Raw genomic sequence first — 20820 nt, forward strand, 5'->3', positions numbered from 1 at the left:
GCACTTGTCAGTGTTGAATCCTATCCTATTCTCAACAGAGGCGTCTGCTGGACTCCTTGGCCTTTCTTGGTAATTCAGCAAACCAAGTCTCCGATCAGCCACTGAAGGTAATTGGCTTCTTTTCTCCAGTCTCCTTCTGAAAAATACACCTCCTGCAAACACTAGGGATTAAGTATAACCTCACACACCCATGCAAGTTTAGGATTTTCACAGCCTGCTCCCTCTCTGGGCTGTCTGTCTCTCCCAGCACCTCCACAGCAGACAGGGGACTCCCTCTGCAGGTCTCTGACCAAGCAGCTCCTCCCCACTATTTCCCTGGGTACCTGTGTCCCTGATTACACAGCTTCGACCCAGGTGGGGAATCAGCTTCTCCTGGGATGACTCAGGCTCTCCTTTGTCCTGATGTCTGCTCCCCAGCAAGCCTCAGCCCCGTTCCCCCTGCCTAGGGTGTGAGGAGGGGCTGAGTCTCTGCCCCTCTCTCCAGGCTGGTGTTCCTTTCCACCAGCATCTCTCCTTTTTCCTCCCTCAGCCAATCAGAGCCCTAGGTTTGCAATGGGGGCTCTGGTCACAGTTCAGATGTTCCACAAAAAAAAACATGCACTGTGCATGGCATACCCTCCTACTTGGAAAAGCTATTGCACCCTCTGCAACCTTTTTGCTGCCTTTCTTGTGAAGTTCTTAGGCACAGCTCATCTACTCACCTTGCAGCCAAGTGAACCTTTGCAGCTGTTCCAGAAGAAAAGCCACTTCTTCTACAAATAATTTCATAGTTTCATAATTGGTAGGGTCAGAAGGGACCTGAGCAGATCATCAGGTCTGACCCCCTGCCATGGCAGGAAAGAGTACTGGGGTCTAACAACCCTGGTGAGGTGTTCATCCAGCCTCCTCTTGAAGACCCCCCCAAATTTATGGGCATGGTTTTATTATTTCCCAAAAGTTTATTTTCTTTATATATAATTATGTAATTATGTAATTTCAGTTATTAAAAATGATTTAACCATTAAGAAACCAATCCCTTAGATAATGGTTATATTGCATGCATAGAGCAAGATATCAGAGCTTGTCTTCTTTGAAGTTGCAAGAGATGACTTTTCTTAACAAAATTGCACAGCAAGTAGGAAAACTTGGTTTAAAGTGTTACCTATTTTCTGTGAACAAACTTCTCATTTCAGCAATTCAGATTTGTTATTTTGGGATAATAATTATCTGCCATGAGTCTTTTGCACACTGGAAGAACAAAAAAAGGATTGCAGATGTTTAATACTTATGGAAGGTAATCATTCAGCTCAAGGGTGGCAAGCCTGCAGTATGCATGCCATGTGTAGCTTCTGTGTGTGGCACACAGCAGACTGGGAAGGGGGCAGGCAGGCAGCACAATGGCCAAAAGGGCAGAGCATCAGACAGTGCTGAGAAGACAGGGTAGGGAGCAGAAAGCAGAGCAGCAGGCTGGGTAGGGAACATAGGGCAGGGAGCAGAAAGTAAAATGGTAGATCAGGCAAAAGAAGGGGATTAGAGTGGCATTCAGGGAGATGCAGGGCTAATGTGTGGCATGCCTGCCAAAAAGGTTGGCCCCCAATGAGTTAGCTAATCAGATGAAGTAAATGTCAAAGGACTGTATATTTAATTAGTCTGTCTTATCTCTGTGTTGAGATATTTACATTGGCATTGAATGCTTGCAAACCGAGGCCAGAACATGCGGTTTTTATGCACTAAATATAAATGCAATTAGTAAAGTGCTGGCCGGTTGGTCTAGTGCATAATAGTACTAGGCACTACCACACAGAGACTGAGGGTTTAGGAGCATGCAGTGCACTTTTCACCTCATAGCTGCAGCTCACAGCAGAATTTGAATCTTATAAAAAGCTGGCCTGTAATTCCAGATGGTGCCTCCTGTGATTACGACATATCTTAAAGTATGCAGTTTTCTCTGTTAATTAGTCCTTGAGATAAATTATCAATATGTATTCATTTAATTAGACATAGAAATTAGAGATTTGGCTTAAAAAAACCAAACAAATCCTCATCTATTCTTTCCCTTTGGCAGCACAATAGTCTTATTAAGCTATATTTATAATGCTTTCCTCAATCTAATTGTGAATGTCTGAAGTAACACAGTTTCTATAACTTTGCTTCACTGCTTAAAAACTCTTACTATTAAACAGGGTTTTTTTCTTTTATTCAACCTAAAATTTTCTTCCTCTTCATTTGGTTCTGTCTCTGCCGGCTTTATATTCCTATACAAACCAAAACCCTTCCTCTCCCTTCTAGGTGTTTACACCCTTCAAATTTTTCTAGACGTTATATTTCTGTTAATACTTCACTTAACAAAGATGACAGTGAGATGTAGTGCTACTATATCAGAGATGGAAAAAACTTCACAACAAAGTGACATTTTTGAAAGGGTTCATTCTTTTAAAGATGATTCCTAAATGGGATCCTTGTACTTTATTGATGGTCCAAGATAAACCTAAGATTAAGACTGAGGAAGAACAGAAAAAGACTACATACGCAGCAGCCATTTTGTCCAGTTCCCTAGAGGTTATCTGGGAGTGTGAAAGGAAATAGTTTTCATTAAAACAAAAAAAGGAATACTCCTATTTATGTGAGGATCAACAGTGCAGCCTCTTCTGGCAAATGAACTAGCTACTGAGGAGGAGTATGACCAATAAATGCTACTAACCTTGGTTGTGTAGCAAAATTTATTTTATGTAGTCATGATTTCTTACTGTTCTAACATATCATTAAAATAGGAAATTTACATAGAATTGAATTAGGTAATCTATGCAACACTGTTACATTTTGAGCGGGGAGTGGAATCAAATTTGGGCAACTGATTTCATCACCTACCAAGGTATTTATTTATTTAGGGAGATCATAAAAAACTATGACTCTCATTTGCATGTTTTGTAAACAGTAGTAACCTATAACTAGCTGAAGTGAATACAGAACATACTGGACACACACTGCTTTTAGAGAAGGAAAAATTGGGATGAGGAAATGGCAAAACTGAGCAGGGAATTCTGAATGTTTTCAAACAAAGAAGGTTAAAAGAACAGGTAGGGGATTGCTCAGTATCCTAGAAGTGGTGGCACTGCACTTTCAAAACGGAGATCCAAACTGGATTTGCAAGATGACTCTTTGCTCTTTTTAGGTAAAAGATGTGGGTGAGCTATGAACAGGGAATGTGATAACTCCTCACTTTGACTTGTAAATACAAAGACTGCTGGACTACCATAACATATTAACAGCAGCACTTTCAGATTCTCCTGTTTTTCAAAATCAAAGTGAGAAAGATTCTTCTTTCACAAAGTCTTTTGCTTGCCTGGAAAAGTAAAAGTTTACGTCTTCACCTTATCTACTTTGAGATGTCAATTTGGAGGTAAAATTTGGTTTCTGAAATAACTTCATTTACTGAAGTAGAATTGCATAAACAATATATTAACCTTAGCCTTTAACCTATATAAACTGTGCATGGAGATTCATGTGACCACACAAGTGTGAATAGAAATTTAATAACACTGCTTAAATGTTGGTCCTTGGGCTTTAGATGAAAAGCAACCTATGGAACAAATTTCAGATTTATCTTTGATAGGCTTTGTTCAAGGCACTATTTTTTCAAATTTATATGTTTTTATTATATAAGAAACCGATACAAGCATAAAATATGGAAGTGTTAAGTAGTATGTGATTAGTTTGACTACGGTATTTCCTATTAAGGGTCATTTCCTCTGTTTTCTAATAGGCAGAAGAAGTCTTGAGGCGGGAGTTAGAGAAGAAGGAAACACCAGGATTATATTGCTTGCTTGGTGATATTCTTAGAGATCACCAGTACTATGACAAAGCATGGGAGTTATCCAAGCATCGCAGTGCCCGGGCCCAGCGCTCGAAGGGCCTCCTTCATCTTCACAACAAGGAGTTCAGAGAATGTGTGGAGTGTTTTGAACGTTCAGTGCAGATCAACCCCATGCAGGTTAGGAAATAAACGCAATTTTTTATACTTTGCAGGTTACTTTCTAATTGTGTTGTGCCTTTAAAATCTGTTTCTTGGAATGTTAAGCAGGTTAACTCTGTTCACAACTAAAGTAATAGCTTGTACTTTTTTTTGTTTAATGTGTTAATATGGTAAGTATTGCTGCTTTTCAAAGTGAGAGATTAAGAGCGCTGTGTAGGACAGTGAGTCACAACCAAGGTGCTATGAGATCCTTTTTAGGATGCTGAAGGGTACTGTACAATGTTAACATTGGTTGGTGTGCAGTTATGAATCGCAGGATAAACCCAGAAATTTCAAGTAAGAATTCATAGTGTGAAAACATTCTTGCCTGCTGAGGTCTTTCTGAGTTCTTTGCAACAGAATTGTTTTGTTATTTTTCTGTAGTCAAAAAAATATGTGAAAACTAGGAGCTGGCATTTTCCAAGGAGTACCTCAAGTCTAAAAAAGTTGCAAAGATCCTGTCTAGAAGAAGTAAAATAAGGGACATAGGTATATATGCTTTTATGTCTAGGCCTTCTGTGTGTACCTACAACTTTTCGTCCACAGTATCTACAAGAGCCTAAGACAGCTGAAAATGTATAACTACTCCCAAATGGTCATGATCATGGCATATCTAAATAACATAAATCAGCACTATGCAGGAGGACTTATATATAAGTCTATATATTTGAAAAAGGACTTTTTGTTATCTTTGATTTTGGACACTAGTCCTAGCTCTATGTCCGCCTTAGCTTTCCTGACAGCCCCCCTACAGGCCTGAGCAGAGGAGGTATACTTCTCTTTGGAGATAGCACCCCACTTCCATTGGGTGTACGCCGCCTTTTTGGCAATCAGGCATTCCCGTACGCCCTTGGTGAGCCAGGGGGGCTTTTGGGCACTCTTGCCCCCCTTGCTTTTTGTTGGGATGGTCACCTCTTGGGCCCTGAGTATCGTCTCCTGCCACATGCTGGAGCCGACACTACTGCGTGCCCCCTGCCATGGCAGCAGCTCCAGATCTGGTTGAAGCATAGTACAGGCAGTGGCAGCCAGCAGCCAAAGAAGCAGGAGTGCAATAGTGGCGATGAAGACTTCGTTAGCCCTTGCATACCCTCCTGCCAGCGATTAGCTTTCTGCAACAATCCACTCCTCAGGGCCATGCCAGTAGTCCAGCAGGCTGGATAGAGTGGCTTCATTGGTGAGATTAGGCCCAAAGACTGTATGTTGGACACCCCGATCTAAACTTATCCCATTGTCACAGAGAGAGTTATGCTGAAGCAAGTTCTGCACTCAGCTGTAAGAACCAAAACCAGGCATTCAGCTTGTCACGTCAAATTAATTTCCTTTGTGAAACATCTGGTAATGGTAACCTTATACTTTCCAACATTTTGCAGTAATTTATTTTAATGTCTGTTTTAAGTGTGTAATCAGTTACTCCACTGGAGAGGTGATTTTAGTGAAATTGGCTTTCTACACTGTTCCTTACAAGTTCTAAGGTATATAGCTACCATTTAATTTGACTACAGGAATCTCTCCCCAGTGCCATGAAGTTGTTTGTTCTCTATCTGCCTTTGAAGAGATCTAGAACCATTATTATGCTTGTGGCTGTGGCCGTTCATTCATATTATAGTAATGTCTAAAGGCCTCAATCAAGATCAGAGTCCTGATCTGTCTAGCATGTGAACATATAGTCAAAGATATTAAACTTTCCAGAAAAAGTGCTCTCATTTAGGTGACCTGACCAGAAGGAGAACCATTTGTACCTGAATGCATATCATCTGTCCCAACCACACAGGTTGTCCAATGAGACCTTGCTTCTTACATATTTCCTGGACCATTTTGGCTACAACACTCCAAGCAGGGAGTCAAACCAGAACAAAGACCCAGTTTGAACCAGTTCTTTGACACTTGATACCTCTTCCCAGCTAGACACTGAGCCATTGAGGACTACTTGTACTTTTACAGTACTTTCATCTTGTCTGTATTTCCCTTTTGTGTTAATGAGAATGTCGTGAGAGATGGTATCAAAAGCCTTGCTATAGTCAAGGAACATAACATCCACTGCTCTCTCCCCATCCTCAGAGCCTGTCACCTTAGTCATGGTGAATCCATGCTGGCTGTTCCTGATCACCTTGTTTTCTTCTAGGTGCTTCACAGTGGAGTCCTTGAATACCTGCTCATTGATGTTTCCAGGTATCAAGGACAGGCTGACTAGTCTGTAGTTCCCTGGTTTTATAAGGGACTTGTGTTTTCTCTGTTCTTCCTTTTACTTTCAACATAGTTGTAGAATCCCTTTTAATTCTGTTTTATGTCCCTTACTAGCTGCATCTCAAATACTAGTTGTAGCACATTTTCTCTGTATTATAAGGGAACAGAATAGGAATGAAAGGAGACCAGCCCACAAATGTAAGGGAAGGGGAAAAGAAGAGAAGGAGCTGCTTGTGCTCTGTTTTCTTCTGACAACCTACCAAATAAAAACTAATTAGTAAGTAAATAGTTGTAAAAGGTGGCATTCATGCAACTTCTCACTGATCCTCCCAGGAAGGACTGCTGTATCCCTTCCCTCCTCTTGCAAAACCAACTATTTAGCTGCTCAACAAGTGACCATTAGTGGGCATGGTTAACCTCCGTGGAGAATAGATAGACTTCCTTTTGCATATATTGTGAGTCAAGACAACATTTCGTTTAACAAATGCATGGACAAAAATGGAAATGCTTCATTCAGAAGAAGTTGAAATCAATGGAATTATTCTAGAATCAAAGTTTGCATATGCCAGAAACTGAAAGGTCAGTTAATCAATTGGACTCTCTTCTTAAAGCTCATGACCTGTCCAGAGAGAAAAAGAGATCTGGACAAAAGAAAGCCCCTGAAAAGATAGGGCCACATCATGAGTCATTTGCAGATGAGCCGTATCTCAATAAGAAGGAAGACACATTCAAATACTGGGAACTCCAGAAAAATGCTGTGCATGAACTGTATCAGCTGGCAGAAATTGTAATGGCAGTTCCAGGAACACCAAGTGAGTGTTGAAAGAACCTTTTCAGCCTCAGATTTATTCTGTATGCACAGAGGTCCAATATGACAGAGCAGATATCAGAAGGATGTTATTTTAGTTTGATCAGACAAATTGTTCATGAAAAGTAGTTGTTTTGACAACACATAAACCCTGCCAAAGTTGTGTAAAGTTGAAGTCAAATGCAGTCAAGTTAAAAAAACTACTTGTGTAAACTTTAAGTATTACAAAGTAAAAAATATTTGTTTAATAGCCTATTTCATATTCTGAAATTAGTAAATTACCTCTATGCTATACATGAAAGAAATTAGAACCAGTGTGAACTAGTAGCCAACCCACAATTTTTTTTTTTTGATAGCTTGAACCGGAACTGAACTTGAACCAACTTAATTCATCTGAATCAAACCCAAATAAATACTGGTTCGGTTCCCTAATGCTAGTTTTATTACTGGACGTATAGTTAAAGATAGTCCCCATTCTGAAGAGTTTACCTGGATAAGATGAGTGAAGGAAATAATATCCCCAAGAATGACTGGTGCCCCCTGAGACTAGGGGGGCATCATGATGGCAAGTGGTGGCCTGCAGATGCCACCAGCCGTGTCAGTGGCGAGGGGGGGCAGGTGGCAAGCAGTGACTGCCCACAGAAGCCGGTGGTGGCTTTGGCAGCTGCCAATCTCAGGGGTGTCACATGTCTGTCTCCCCCACGTGTCGCCTATGATTATCCCTATTGTACAGATGGCTAAGTGAGGCATAGAGATACTAAGTGACTAGCCTGTAGTCACATAAAAAGTCTGAGGTAGAGCAGGAAATGAGCCCAGATCTCCAGAGTGCCTTAACTGTAAAACCCTAATACTCAGTTTGAAGAACTTTTACCCAAGCTCACCCTTTCTAAATATTAAGATAATTGGCATTTTTTTTGCATTCTTTTTTGTTTGTTAGAAATATTTTTCTCTTTCTCTGTTTTTGACACTCTCTGGAATTAGTGCAGCGTGGGACACTTGCCTTACAGTTTTAACTGGTTTTATTATATACACCTAAACCTTCCCCTCTTCATAAAGAGATACATTTTTAGTCATCTTCACTTTTTGGACTGGTCTTATGTTCAATTGCAGCTCCAACAAGACTCCTCCTACAAAGATTTCAGCAGTCTATATTTATTTCCTTCCTGCCTTTATGATCTGTTACAGTACTCTTCATAACCCCGGGCCTGTAAGAAGATGTAATATAGTTCCCCCCCCCCCCCATCTCTTCTCTTTCCACAGCCAGTACTTGGAATTCCATACAAACTTCCTATCCCATGCTCCTTATTCATGTGGGCACCAGTGACACAGCTCGGAGCACTCCCAGGCGGGTCATGAGGCACTACAGGGATTTGGGAGTGGAGCTAAAGGGTCTGGGGACACAGGTGGTGTTCTCATTGATCCTCCCAGTCTTGGGATATGGGCTGAGAAGGGAGAGGGGGATCCACATAGTTAACCAAAGACTGCGGCACTGGTGTCATAGGAAAGCCTTTGGCTTCCATGACCACAGCCCGCTCTTTGTCGAGAGAGGCAGTGAGGTGCTGGGAAGAGATGGCCTCTACCTCTCTCCGCTGGGGAGGGGGCTCTTCTCAGCCAGACTGGCTGACCTGCTCCACTGGGCTTTAAACTAAGCCCATTGGGGGACGTGGGGACTATCGCCACTGCTGGCCTGCTGAGCAACCCTTGCAAAGCCAGGAGGCCAAGGCACTTAAGGGAGCCCAGCCCTGGTACAATCTGTGGGCAAGGGGACACTTGCCTGCCTACACACAAATGACAGGAGCTTGGGGAATAAGCAGGAGCAGCTCGTCCTCCTGCTTAATGGAAATAATTATGATGTCATAGGGATAACGGAGATGTGGTGGGACTCCACCCATGACTGGACCATGGGTATAGATGGCTATACCCCATACAGGAGGGATCATGTAGGTAAAAGGGGCAGGGGTGTAGCTCTCTATGTTAAGGAAAGCTACGCATCCCTGCAAGCTGATATTGGTGACCAGGGTGGACGACTGGAGACCCTCTGGGTTAAAATCCGTGGGGAACATGGCACAGGGTACACAACGGTGGGAGTCTACTACAGACTTCCCACTCAAAGTCAAGAGCTTGACCAGGAGTTTTCCCAGGAACTGGCTGAGGCCACATGCTCCAGGACTGTGGTTGTCATGGGTGACTTCAGTTACCTGGACATGTCATGGGAGGATCACTCAGCAAAATCCAAGCGGTTGCAAAGCTTCCTATTGTGTGTGGATGACCTCTACCTGACTCAAGAAGTCTGTGGGCCAACGAGAGGTAAAGCATTGCTCAACTGGGTACTGGCTACTGGGAATGACCTAATCGGCGACTTAGTGATTGATGGGAAGCTGGATGACAGCGACCATGACCTGATCACCATCACCATCCACCGTAAAGCTGGCAAGTCAGTCAGCAACATAGAAGTCCTTGACTTCAGGAAAGCTGACTTTGACAAGCTCAGGAGGCTTGTCAGTGAAGCCTTAAGGGATGACGACCCCAAGGAGAGGGGAGTTCAAGAAGAGTGGTTGCTCCTCAAGGGAGTGATCCTCAATGCACAAGCTAATTCGATTCCGTCTCTGAGGAAAGGCAGCAAGAGGGCACAGCAGTCCCCCTGGCTCTCCAGGGATCTAGCAGACCTCCTGAGTCTAAAAAGAAAGGCCTACAAAGGATGGAGGATGGGATTCACCTCCAAGGAGGATTATTCTGCACTGGTCCGGTCCTGCAGGGAGCAAACCAGGAAAGCCAAGGCTGCAACTGAACTCCAACTAGCTTCGAGCATCAGGGACAATAAAAAGTCGTTTTTCAGATATGTGGGGAGGAAAAGCAAGGGCAACATTGGACCCCTGCTGAACCAGATGCCTAGGAAAAAGCCACCCTATTAAATGGGTACCTTGTGTCAGTCTTTCATCAGTCCCATGGGACGCCTGTGCCTGGTACGGGACAGGGAGGTCCAGGTGAGGGAGATCCCCTGCCCTCCATTAATGCTGACCTTGTGAAGAAACACCTTGAGAAGCTGGATACCTTCAAGTCAGCTGGCCCTAACTAGCTACACCCCAGGGTACTCAAGGAGCTGGCCAGCATCATAACCCAGCCCCTGGCACGAATCTTTGAAAAGTGGCGCTCTGGTGTAGTGCCTGAAGACTGGAAGAAGGCCAGTGTGGTGCCTATCTTCAAGAAAGGGTGGAAAGTGGATCCGGGTAACTATAGGCCCATCAGCCTGACTTCTGTCCCGGGGAAGGTCTTAGAAAAGTATATTAAAGAGGCCATCCTTAATGGACTGGCTGATGCCAACATCCTGACGGACAGCCAGCATGGGTTTGTTGCGGGTATGTCTTGTTTGACCAATCTCATTACCTTCTACGACCAGGTGACCTATCACCTGGACAAGGGAGAAGAGATTGATGTCATATATCTTGACTTCAAAAAAGCCTTCAATCTAGTATTCCATGATCACCTCTTGGCAAAACTGGCAAATTGTGGCCTTGGGTCCACCACGATTCGCTGGCTGGGAAATTGGCTCTGTGGTTGGACCCAGAGTGTGGTAATTGATGGCAGTCACTCATCATGATGTCCTGTGACCAGTGGGGTCCCCCAAGACTCTGTCCTTGGACCTATGTTGTTCAATATCTTCATTAATGATGTGGACATTGGAGTCAGAAGCGGACTGGCCAAGTTCGCCGATGACACCAAACTTTGGGGCAAAGCATCTACACCAGAAGACAGGCAGGTGATCCAGGCTGACCTGGACAGGTTTAGCAAATGGGTGGAGGAGAACCTGATGGTGTTTAACATTGAAAAATGCAAGGTTCTCCACCTTGGGAGGAAAAACCTGCAGCATCCTTATGGGCTTGGCAGTGCTGCACTGGCTAGCACTACGGAAGAAAGACTTGGGGGTCATCATTGACCACAAGGTGAACATGAGCCTGCAATGCGATGCTGTGGCTAGTAAAGTGACCAAAACACTGGCTTGCATCCATAGATACTTCTCAAGCAAATCCCGGGGCATCGTTCTCCCCTTGTACTCAGCCTTGGTGAGGCCACAGCTGGAGGACTGCGTCCAGTTTTGGGCTCCACAATTCAAAAAGGATGTGGAGAAGCTTGAGAGAGTGCGGAGAAGAGCCGCGTTCATGACCAGAGGTCAGGAAAACAGACCTTACGATGACAGACTGAGAGCCATGGGGCTCTTGAGCTTGGAAAAGCTCAAGCTCAGGAATGATCTGATGGCCACCTATAAGTTTATCAGGGGTGACCACCAGTATCTGGGGGAACGTTTGTTCAACAGAGCACCCCAAGGGATGATGAGGTCAAACAGTCATAACCTACTGCAAGACCATTTCAGGCTGGACATAAGGAAGAATTTCTTTACTGTCTGAGCCCCCAAGGTCTGGAACAGCCTGCCATCGGAGGTGGTTCAAGCACCTACATTGAACACCTTCAAGAGCAAATTGGATGCTCATCTTGCAGGGATCCTATGACCCCAGCTGACTTCCTGCCCTTTGGGTGGGGGCTGGACTCAACGATCTTCCAAGGTCCCATCCAGCCCTAATGTCTATGAAATCTATGAAATCCTCCAGTCTTCCTGTAGAATAAATGTTAGGGCCTTTCCCCATCACTTTTAAAATTTACATTTCAAAATGCTTCAACGCTTAGTACATTTGATTCTAGTGCAGGGGTGGCTGATCTGCAGCAAACATGCCATGCCATAAGAATGTAAGAACTGCCATTTACTAGGTCAGACCATGGGTCTAACTTGTTCAGCATCCTGTATCACACAGTGGCAGAGAGCAGATGCTGAAAGAGAGTGAGAAGCATGTTACCAGGGGGTTTTTCCACTGTTCTTCCACTGACAGCCTCCAACATTTAAAATGTAGGAAGTTCTGATTCACAAGCTGTATCCCTAATTCTCATGCTCAATAGCTGCTGATGCACTGTTTCTCCAGGCATTTGTCCTGCCCCTTTTTTGCATCTGTTTGAATTGTCAGCTTCCACATTTTGTGGCAATGAATTCTACACTTCAGTTACACGCTTTGTGAAAAACGGCCTTTTGTTAGTTTCTTACCTACCTACTGGTTTTATTTTGTGATCCCTAGTTCTTCCATTTGTGGGTGGCACACAAGATCAGAGGCAACACAACTGCAGAAAGTAGAGCAGCAGATTGGGCAGGGGAAGGGGTTAGAATGGTGCTTAGGAAGGATTCAGGGCAATTTTTGGCAACACATGCCAGAAAGGTTGGCCACCTGCTGTTCTAGTGAGTCAGAGTCCTGTTCTTAATCATGCATGGATATCAGATCACTATATATCTTGGAATCTAAAATGGAAGAAAAATCTATCCTCATCTTTCTGCTCTCTGTCTCCTTCAGGTAATACAAACATGGTCAAATTCAAGCACCATTACTCAGACAAAAGTCCATCTGAAATCAGGTGGAGTTTAGTTAGAGTTGGTTGGCCTTTTAAACATAAAAGTAAAGTTTTCTGCTGAGAGATGCTTTTTATTTTCTGTTTTATCCAAACGAAGCTTAAAATGAAAGCCAATCCAAGAAAAATAAAAATGAACAGCCTTCTTCATTATAGGACAGAAAATTCTTTCTTCTTGCTCCTAGGAATGTCTAGTTAAAAGGCAAAGCAAGACCAGTTGGGTGAATGAATACCACTCCATTTTCTTTTAAAGATCTGCCTAAAATGAATCCATACAAAAGGCTTAGCACAAGAAAAAGTTGTGATAATTAATAGTCCACACAGTTATGAATGATTCGGGTAAATATGTTATATATTGCATATAATTTAGTCTTCCTTTACAGCACTGATCAAAAAAGTTTCTGATTTTTTTTCTGAACTGCATCTAGTAGTTTTCAGAAATATGGGTGTTGTTTTTGTTTGTTTATTTAGGAAGAGAAATTGATCATTCTTCCTTATAGGTTTTTTTGAGTCTGCTCCCTGTGAACTAAGGTATCTGACTTATATTTTCACTGCAAAGACTTGCATAAAATGGGCTGGGGTCATTCCAGCAATAGTTGGCAGCTATATAATCAGCCAGTAAGACCATTTAACATGTGTGCGGTTCACCTCATATTGTTGACTCATTATAGCATAACAATAAAATGGAAAGGAAAAGCAATCAGTTAATTATCTCTGTCAGGGCCTCACTGGAGTGACCTAATTACTGACCAGGCTATGTCTCGTTGTCTGTAATCAGAAGAATGCTTGCAACAATGGCTAATTTAGCTGTAATTGCATGCAAATAGCTTCAAATATAAACTGTGCATGAGACTGTGTTGAATTTTAGCAACGTGGAAAGTTTGAATAGTCTGTTATATACTATTACTGGCATAATTTGAGACCAGAAAAAGCTTAATAAGTGATGAATGTCTTAAACGACTCATTTTATAGTTTAACTCATTAAGTGATTGATTTACTTGTAAATTCTCTGAGTTCTTGATTCAGCGATGAAGCCCATAACGTTTAGAGAGGACACTAAGACTCAGATTTTGTTTTACCTGTAAAACTCAGGCTAGAAACAGATGTTACCAAATGAAGCAGATTTCCTGTACCACAATGTGTTTCAGCACAGCTCATCTGCTTCACTGGATTGAAACATGCATCACCCTTTGTCCCACCCTTGATGGTGATCTCCTTGCTTTCCCTGTGATCGTGGGGAGTGGGTCTGGCTAAGCAGGAAAAGTGGGGCTTGCCCACTTATGGAGAGGCACCTAAGATTCCCTTTTGTCACCACTCTGATTTTCCTTTCATGTGGCAGGACAAAGGATAGCAACATCTATTTGCTCATAGTTTGCCCCAAGTGTTTAATGGTGGCACATATGAAATGTCAGTCTGTTTCCACCCTCAATTCCATATTTCAGTTATACAAGTTGGGATAAGAGAATCCATAATTGCCTCACAGTTTGATACCTTACAGATGCAAGGAACAATGTCCAAAGCCAGGGTTATAATGAGCTGTTAAACTAAGAGGAAAAAAATATTTTTATTCCCACTACTTTAGATAATCTTCTCTAAGCTTTGTTATTTGAGAGAGCAATTCAACATACTATCAAAAGGAATATAGTTCTTTGCTTGAACACAAATTATTTATTAACCAAACATAAGGAGTTCTCAAGCTCTCAATATCTTGCCCATCTTCAGACCAGTTTTCTGACATCCATGTGTTTATTTATTCTAACTGTTAGCAGATCAAAAAGCTTGTCCAATAAGTTATCTAACAATTACAGCATCTGTGTGGCAATATCTACTGTGGTTAGATCTAATGGTTCATGATTCTGATATCATATAATAAGCACTTCTCCATAATGATTCGTTACAAGTTTTCATCTTCTTGAAAGAGAATATTTCAGTTAACATTTTGGGCTATCACCTTCAACTGCCAGATCACAGGATATTTTAATGGGAGCTTGGCAGGAACAAAAACATCATTTTTCTGGATTAATCAAACTAAATTGTTTGACTTGTAACTTTGTACGATAGCCTGTTTGGATTTGAAACAGGTAGGTCATCGCTTAGCATTGGGAAAACTATTATACTGTGGAAGTAAATTTGCCATAAAGTACAACTAGATTTAAAGCTTCAAATAATGCAATGAAAGTGTTATACTCAGAATTCTCTTTTGCATATCAGTCATCATTGTAGTGACTGGCAATGGGACAGAGGTAATTTAAATAACTAAACAGGGTTGAACTAGAAGCTCCCATCATAGTGTAGCCTCTGTGCCATGAGAATTTTGTAGTTTAAAGCTATCAGTGTGGAGTATTTAAGAGGAACATAATTTCTGGGCAGACTGACTGCAGGAAATGAAAGAGTAAAAAACATATTCAGATAATGCTTTTCTCGAGGGTCTCCTTGACTCTAATCATAACTACAAACTTTTAAAACTAATTTCTTTAGGCAAGATTACAGGCTATTGTATCTACATGCACATAAATAGTATGTATTTAAGTAGTATGATATCTCTGGAGCCCAAGTTTTAATTTTATATCATAGAACCTAAAAAAATTAAAATTATGGTGTGTATATATGTATTTGAGGAGTAGGAATTTCTCAATTTTCATAGATTATTGATATAGAAACACTGTTTTCTATATCTAAAGATATTTACAATACAGATTATATGGAAAGCATTTTCCCAGTGATTTAAAGAGAATTACAACCTTTTAGTTTCTTATTATAAAGTTGCCTTCAAATTCCAGATTTAGACAAAGCCTAAATTATCTTCATGCGCTTGCATCTGCTCTAAATCTTGAAAAGAAGAAAAGTTAAGTCTTATCTCCGTTTTCCTAATCAGTCACCAAACATGAGCTTCAGGTCAGCAACCTTTATGCAGTGGCAGACCGATGAGGGGGACGGGGGCAGGGAGGGAGCCTTGGCCTCCAGGCGCTGGCTTGTGGCGGTGCTGCTCAGGCCCTTCAGAGTTCTTATCACACAATGTGACCAGGGCCAGCCTGTCCTATCTGTGAAACCTGCGGCCACAGGGGACCCCACACAGCCGGCGGTGGTGGCTACGTTTATTCTGTAACCTGCCCGCCTGCCCCATGGATTGGATGTTTAGTTACCTGTTCTGGCCAACCTCTCCCCCTGCACCCAGTGTGCCGGGAGTTTCACTTCCTTCATTTCATTTGCTTTGGTTACCAGCTTAAACAGGTAACCAAACAGGGCCGGGGCGGGAAACTCTAAGCATTGCTACAAGAAGGATGGGGAGCAGGGGGCACAAATGCAACCATTGGCCCCCTATGCCAAAAAAGAACTTCAACCTAGTTCTGCAAGCCTTGACAGAATTCTTTTTTGAATACTTGACAAAGTTCCTTATACTACCTTTTAGTTGGTTACTTGCTTCAGAGAAATTATTACATCAGCCAGTAGAGCCAACAGATTTGATGCCCTACCTAATAACATTCATATTATTCCTTCCACACACAATTGTTCTAAACTCCATCTTTTAAACTTGATTCTTAATAACATGTTCACTGTTTATCAAATGTAAAAATGTCATTTTCCTCGTTTTCTAATCACAGATACCTGCAGGCAGTACACGTACCCTATCTAAATGTCCAAAGGACACCTAAACATTATTTCAGTAAAGCAGAATACTGAAAAAATATAATTTACTTTTGTTGTCAAGGGATCTATTCAGGACCTCTTACCTTATCTGGCCTCTCTGAGTACCCCAGAAGCCAACCTAGAGTGTCTTCTAGAGTAAGGAGAAGCTGAAGCTCCTTCTGACCTTGAGATCTTGGCCTTTCAGTTCCTGATCCTCCATGGTTTTTCTGTGGCCCATCTTCAGAAGGGAGATGGGAAGCATGGTGTGTAGGTTTCATAGACGTTAGCTGATAGCAGAAAAATGAGTGAGACTCAGAAATCTTAAGTTGTCTTCCCCTAGTCATGACTCCTTTACCACTGCCCCCTCCAACTGTCTGAATCTTATTATCTGTTCTTCACTGCTGGTTCTTTGCCCCAGTCTCCTCTTCCCATGCCTTTACATCCCATGCTGGGCTCTCCATTTACATCTTTCCTCCACTATTTCCAGTTCCAGACTTTTTTTCACCTGCTAATCTGAGTCTTTTACTCTTCTGTTTGCTTATCCCCATATCCCCATTACCTTTACCCAACCAGTTCCAGGTCCCCTTGCAAGAAACTTTTCTGGTCTGTCCCTTACCTTGGCTCCAGTCAAGCCCAAACCCACATGCCCCATCCTCACTGCCCTCCCATCTCACTTGGTTCAAAAGTACATCCTTCAGTCCTAATGTGTCTGCAGCATAGCACCTTCTTTAAGTGTCCCCGAGTTCCAGCTTTTTTTCTTCTCCCCAACAGCCTCTATGTCCCTTCTCTTCTCATCTGTGCTAAACTTCTCACAGTGTCTCCCCAACTAAGATTTAGCTCTTGTTCTCTTTATATTTAAGTCAAGCACCTTTCACCTGCATGTTATCTGAGCCTAGCAGCTATTGCACTAGAAGTAAAAAAGCAACAAACTCCTTATTTTCACTTGCTTTATCAAGATCCACCACAGCGTGCAGCAGCCCAGAGCTACAACTGCAGTGTGTCCTATTCAGTCCTACCCTGGAGCATACTCAGTGAACACAAAACCTTTGGGTAGTTGAGCTGTTAACTCTCCAGAAGTTCTGTCTTTTCACATTTGAGGGGTACCCCTTGGAAGATGCCAGCTCCCAGTTTTCATGTCTTTTTTTGACTACAGAAAAATAATAGAGCAGTTTTTCTGTTACAAAAAACTTGGAAAGACCACAGCACGTCAGAATAACTTTAATACTATGGACTCTTTTTGAAATCTCTGGGTTTATCTTGTGAATCATATTTGCCCATCTAACTGTTCTAACATAGTGCGGCACCTTGTGGCACCCTTAAAAAGATCTCAAGGAACCCCGAGGTGCTGCAGCACCTTGGTTGAGAATTACTGCTCTACAGTTTCTGCTGAGAATATGTGAAATGTGTTTTTCTTTGTCAAAATCTTAATAACTTGTATACATTTGAATGAGGTTTCATGGGAATAGTGAAGGCTTATCCTTGACATCGCCCTCTGACAAACTTCAAATCTCTGCTCCTAAGCAAAAAATTGCCTGCATGGTACTTACCAAAGAAAAGATTACCAGAATTTTTGATATGGAGAAAACAACTTTTTTCCCTAGTCTTGTTCTGGAAATGACTGGAGCACTTCACCTGAAAAAAATCCCCTAAAAACCAAGAACAGTCTTATATAGACACCCAGCATCAAGAATTGCACCCCAGAACAGTTAAAGTTTGTTAGATCTAAGCACACCTATGCATGCAACCTTATTGGCAGGCAGTTTCTGTCTATCATATACTTTTCTTCTGCAGTGATTTTTATTACTTCAGGTAGAAAATACCAATAATTGCAGGCCTTTGCTTTGGCCTAGAGCAACTGCACATCAGTTTGAGAAATCTATTTTGCTTACTGATGCACTTCATTTGGGTAATGACATTTCCTAGATTGGAGTCAAGCAAACTGAGGCTTCTGTGTGTTTGGAGTAAGTGTATTTAATCGTCTGTAATAGTTCAGACCTGATGTTTCAGTTGTAAAACATGCCAAGTGAACAATAGTAAAAAGGCCAGAGACTGGTATGCATGCAAGAAAGGCAGTCAGTGAAGATGTAAATTGAGGAGTCAGTGTGTGAGAGACAAGCTAGGGGGAAGGGGAATGACAGTAGCAGGTAAATAGTGGAGAGGTACCTGGGGAATCAGATATCAGGCAGGTTATACTGTATCATAAATCCAATGTTTATATTTAGTCCATGATTAGTCCAGGAGATTTATGAAGTGAAGTTCATAGGCTCATCTTTGAAAAGTGTTTTGTAAATTCCCTTTCAGGATTAGAATTGAGAGATTGGAGAGAGTGGTTTTACTTGTGAGAAATGTAACCCCGCCGGTGATAGGCTGTTCTTGGGTTTGATAGATTTCCTATGTGCCTTCATTCTCGTGCGCGGTTGTTGTTTGGTCTCTCCTATGTATTTTCCATCAGGGCATTTGGTGCATTGGATGAGATGTATTATGTTTCTGGAAGTGCCGCTGTAGGATCCAGGAATTATGATGGTTCTGTTGTGGGGTATAGTAATTGTGAGTGTGGTGGAGATGTGTTGGCAGGTTTTGCATGTCTTGTCCTGGTATGGTCTGGATCCATTCAGTGTGCTTTGGACCTGAGGAAGTTTGCTTCTGGTGTTTGCAAGGTTTGATACATGTTTAAAGGAAAAACTCATTCTGGCCATTAATCCCCCCACACCCCAGCCTCTCTCACCCACTGACTGCTCAATTTACATCTTCACTGACTGCCTTTCTTGTAAGCAGACCAGCCTCTGGCTTCTTTACTATTCGTTCTATCCAGGATTATTCATCGTGAATTAAGAGCAACATAATCTGACACACTTTTTTCTTTCTTTTAAAACGGTGATTCTTTCCACTAATCTTATCTTGGCAGTTTGACTGAGGAAGTTTTGGCTTGGTTTGTTTTTTGCACTAGATAGCAGAATCTGGAAAAATTTCCTAGCATTTCCTAAAAATATTATGAAGTGTTAAAATCAGGTTTGCTTCCCCCCATCTTCTGCTTTAATTGAATCTACAAGAGACCCAGAAAATGTTCTGTCAGTGTATTTAGGACTCGATGCCTGTCTGAATTATATGACTTGCTCAGAAGCATCGTACTCTATCACTTGCAGCTGTTGGCAAAGTTAGTATTTTGACAAACTTGTGCAGAAGCTTTTAAATACATACATCAATAGGTCTCAAAAGAACTTGTCATGTTTTATGTTTCTCTGTAACACAAGTTGCACAAAATCTGATTAGAGTTGTTGGTAGGTTATTGCTGACTAAAGTTTGTTGGCAAAATTTCTCCATTATTTAAAACAAGTCTAAATAATACATTTCTGAGCAACTTTCTATATTCTTAAATTGTTATTACTGTTTTAAAAAATGGAATGAGTGAAAAAATAATATTGTAACCAAAATGTAAGAGCTGTAATTTTGAAATACTATTTTAAATAATTTATCAATTTTTGTTAGAGTATTTTTACAAATGCAGAACAAGTTGTCTATCAATGAGAATTCTGTTTATAACCATGTCCCAAAATGCATATATTTTTCTCACAAGATATGACAAATACGTACCCCTTTACACATATCATTCACTTCCATTTTTTAAACCAATGTACTTCGTTGTTCACTATTAGACTCTGGCTGCAGTGGTGAATAAATGATTCCCATAGATTCTGTAAGATATTACCATTATAATACAAGATTGTATATGTGGTATAAAATAGAATGCAATGCTTTATGATAAAACCAACAAATGCTATGTATATCTGACCATGCAAGAACCTAAGGTTGTTTCAATTGTAAGAGCAGGTATGCTGAATTCCCTTTATTTTGTATTTTCTTTTTAGTTGGGTGTATGGTTTTCTTTGGGCTGTGCCTACTTAGCTTTGGAAGACTATGAAGGTGCTGCCAGAGCATTTCAGCGTTGCGTGACGTTGGAACCTGACGTATGTATTATTTATCAAAGATTGTATTCACTCCCTACTCATGTAATAGTTTATCTGAAAGCAAGAAGGATGTCTATTACCAAGAAATATTTTGGTCTATTCCTTTACCCTGTGAGTAAAGCAGATGTGTTTAAAAAAAAATCTTCAGCTGCATCTGCTGCTTTTAACCAGTTTTTCTGTGAAATTGGTATGCTACTCTCCATTAGAATCATTCAGTAAAGAAATGGTAGAGAGTTGGCCTTTGTTATGGTACTTAAACATGAAGCTACAGTTAGTTCATGAGTGCCAGAGGCATTTATTATTCATTTTACAGGCACGCATCAAACCAGCACATGTCCAGCACTGCAACGTGAGCAAGCTTAAAAGCTGGATACCCCTTTTAAAGTACATGTGTATTTGATGAAGGTGAAGAGGCTTACAACCTTACAGGAATTGTGGTGGCAACCATCAATCCTCCTGGATCATGGTGTATGCATGAAGGCCACCCAGACCTTTGATGCATATGTCTGGGCATGAATTTTTGGAGGAGTGGAGACTTTCCATCCTCTCTTTAGGCCACTGAGACAGAATCTAAAGACCAGACTGAGTCCAGATGTTTGGTGCCTTTACACCTGTAGTTATATGTGTCTGGGAATCAAACCCAGGTCTCCTGTGTGGTAGACAGGGCTTCTACCACTGAACAACAGGGGACTCCACCTCACAAGAATATTGTTTAAAAAAACAACAAGAAAAATAAGCAATAATCCAGCCTGGTTGTGCATAGTCTTTTACAGATGAATCTGAATTGTTAGAATACAGTG

At 41.6% G+C, this 20820-nt stretch overlaps 1 protein-coding gene across 2 annotated transcripts in view; it reads left to right on the forward strand.

The window, feature by feature from the left end:
* The window catches only part of TTC27 (tetratricopeptide repeat domain 27), a 221063-nt gene that overhangs the window by 165395 nt on the left and 34848 nt on the right, over positions 1–20820 (forward strand). For both annotated transcript variants that reach the window (XM_090045604.1, XM_090045594.1), the window contains exons 13-14: positions 3743–3970; positions 19922–20020. In XM_090045604.1, the coding sequence (XP_089901730.1) occupies positions 3743–3970; positions 19922–20020 (327 nt within the window). The remainder of the gene's footprint in view (positions 1–3742; positions 3971–19921; positions 20021–20820) is intronic.

This window comes from Crocodylus siamensis, chromosome 1 (assembly GCF_052110815.1).
Source record: "Crocodylus siamensis isolate JL-2025a chromosome 1, ASM5211081v1, whole genome shotgun sequence".
NCBI lineage: Eukaryota > Metazoa > Chordata > Crocodylia > Crocodylidae > Crocodylus > Crocodylus siamensis.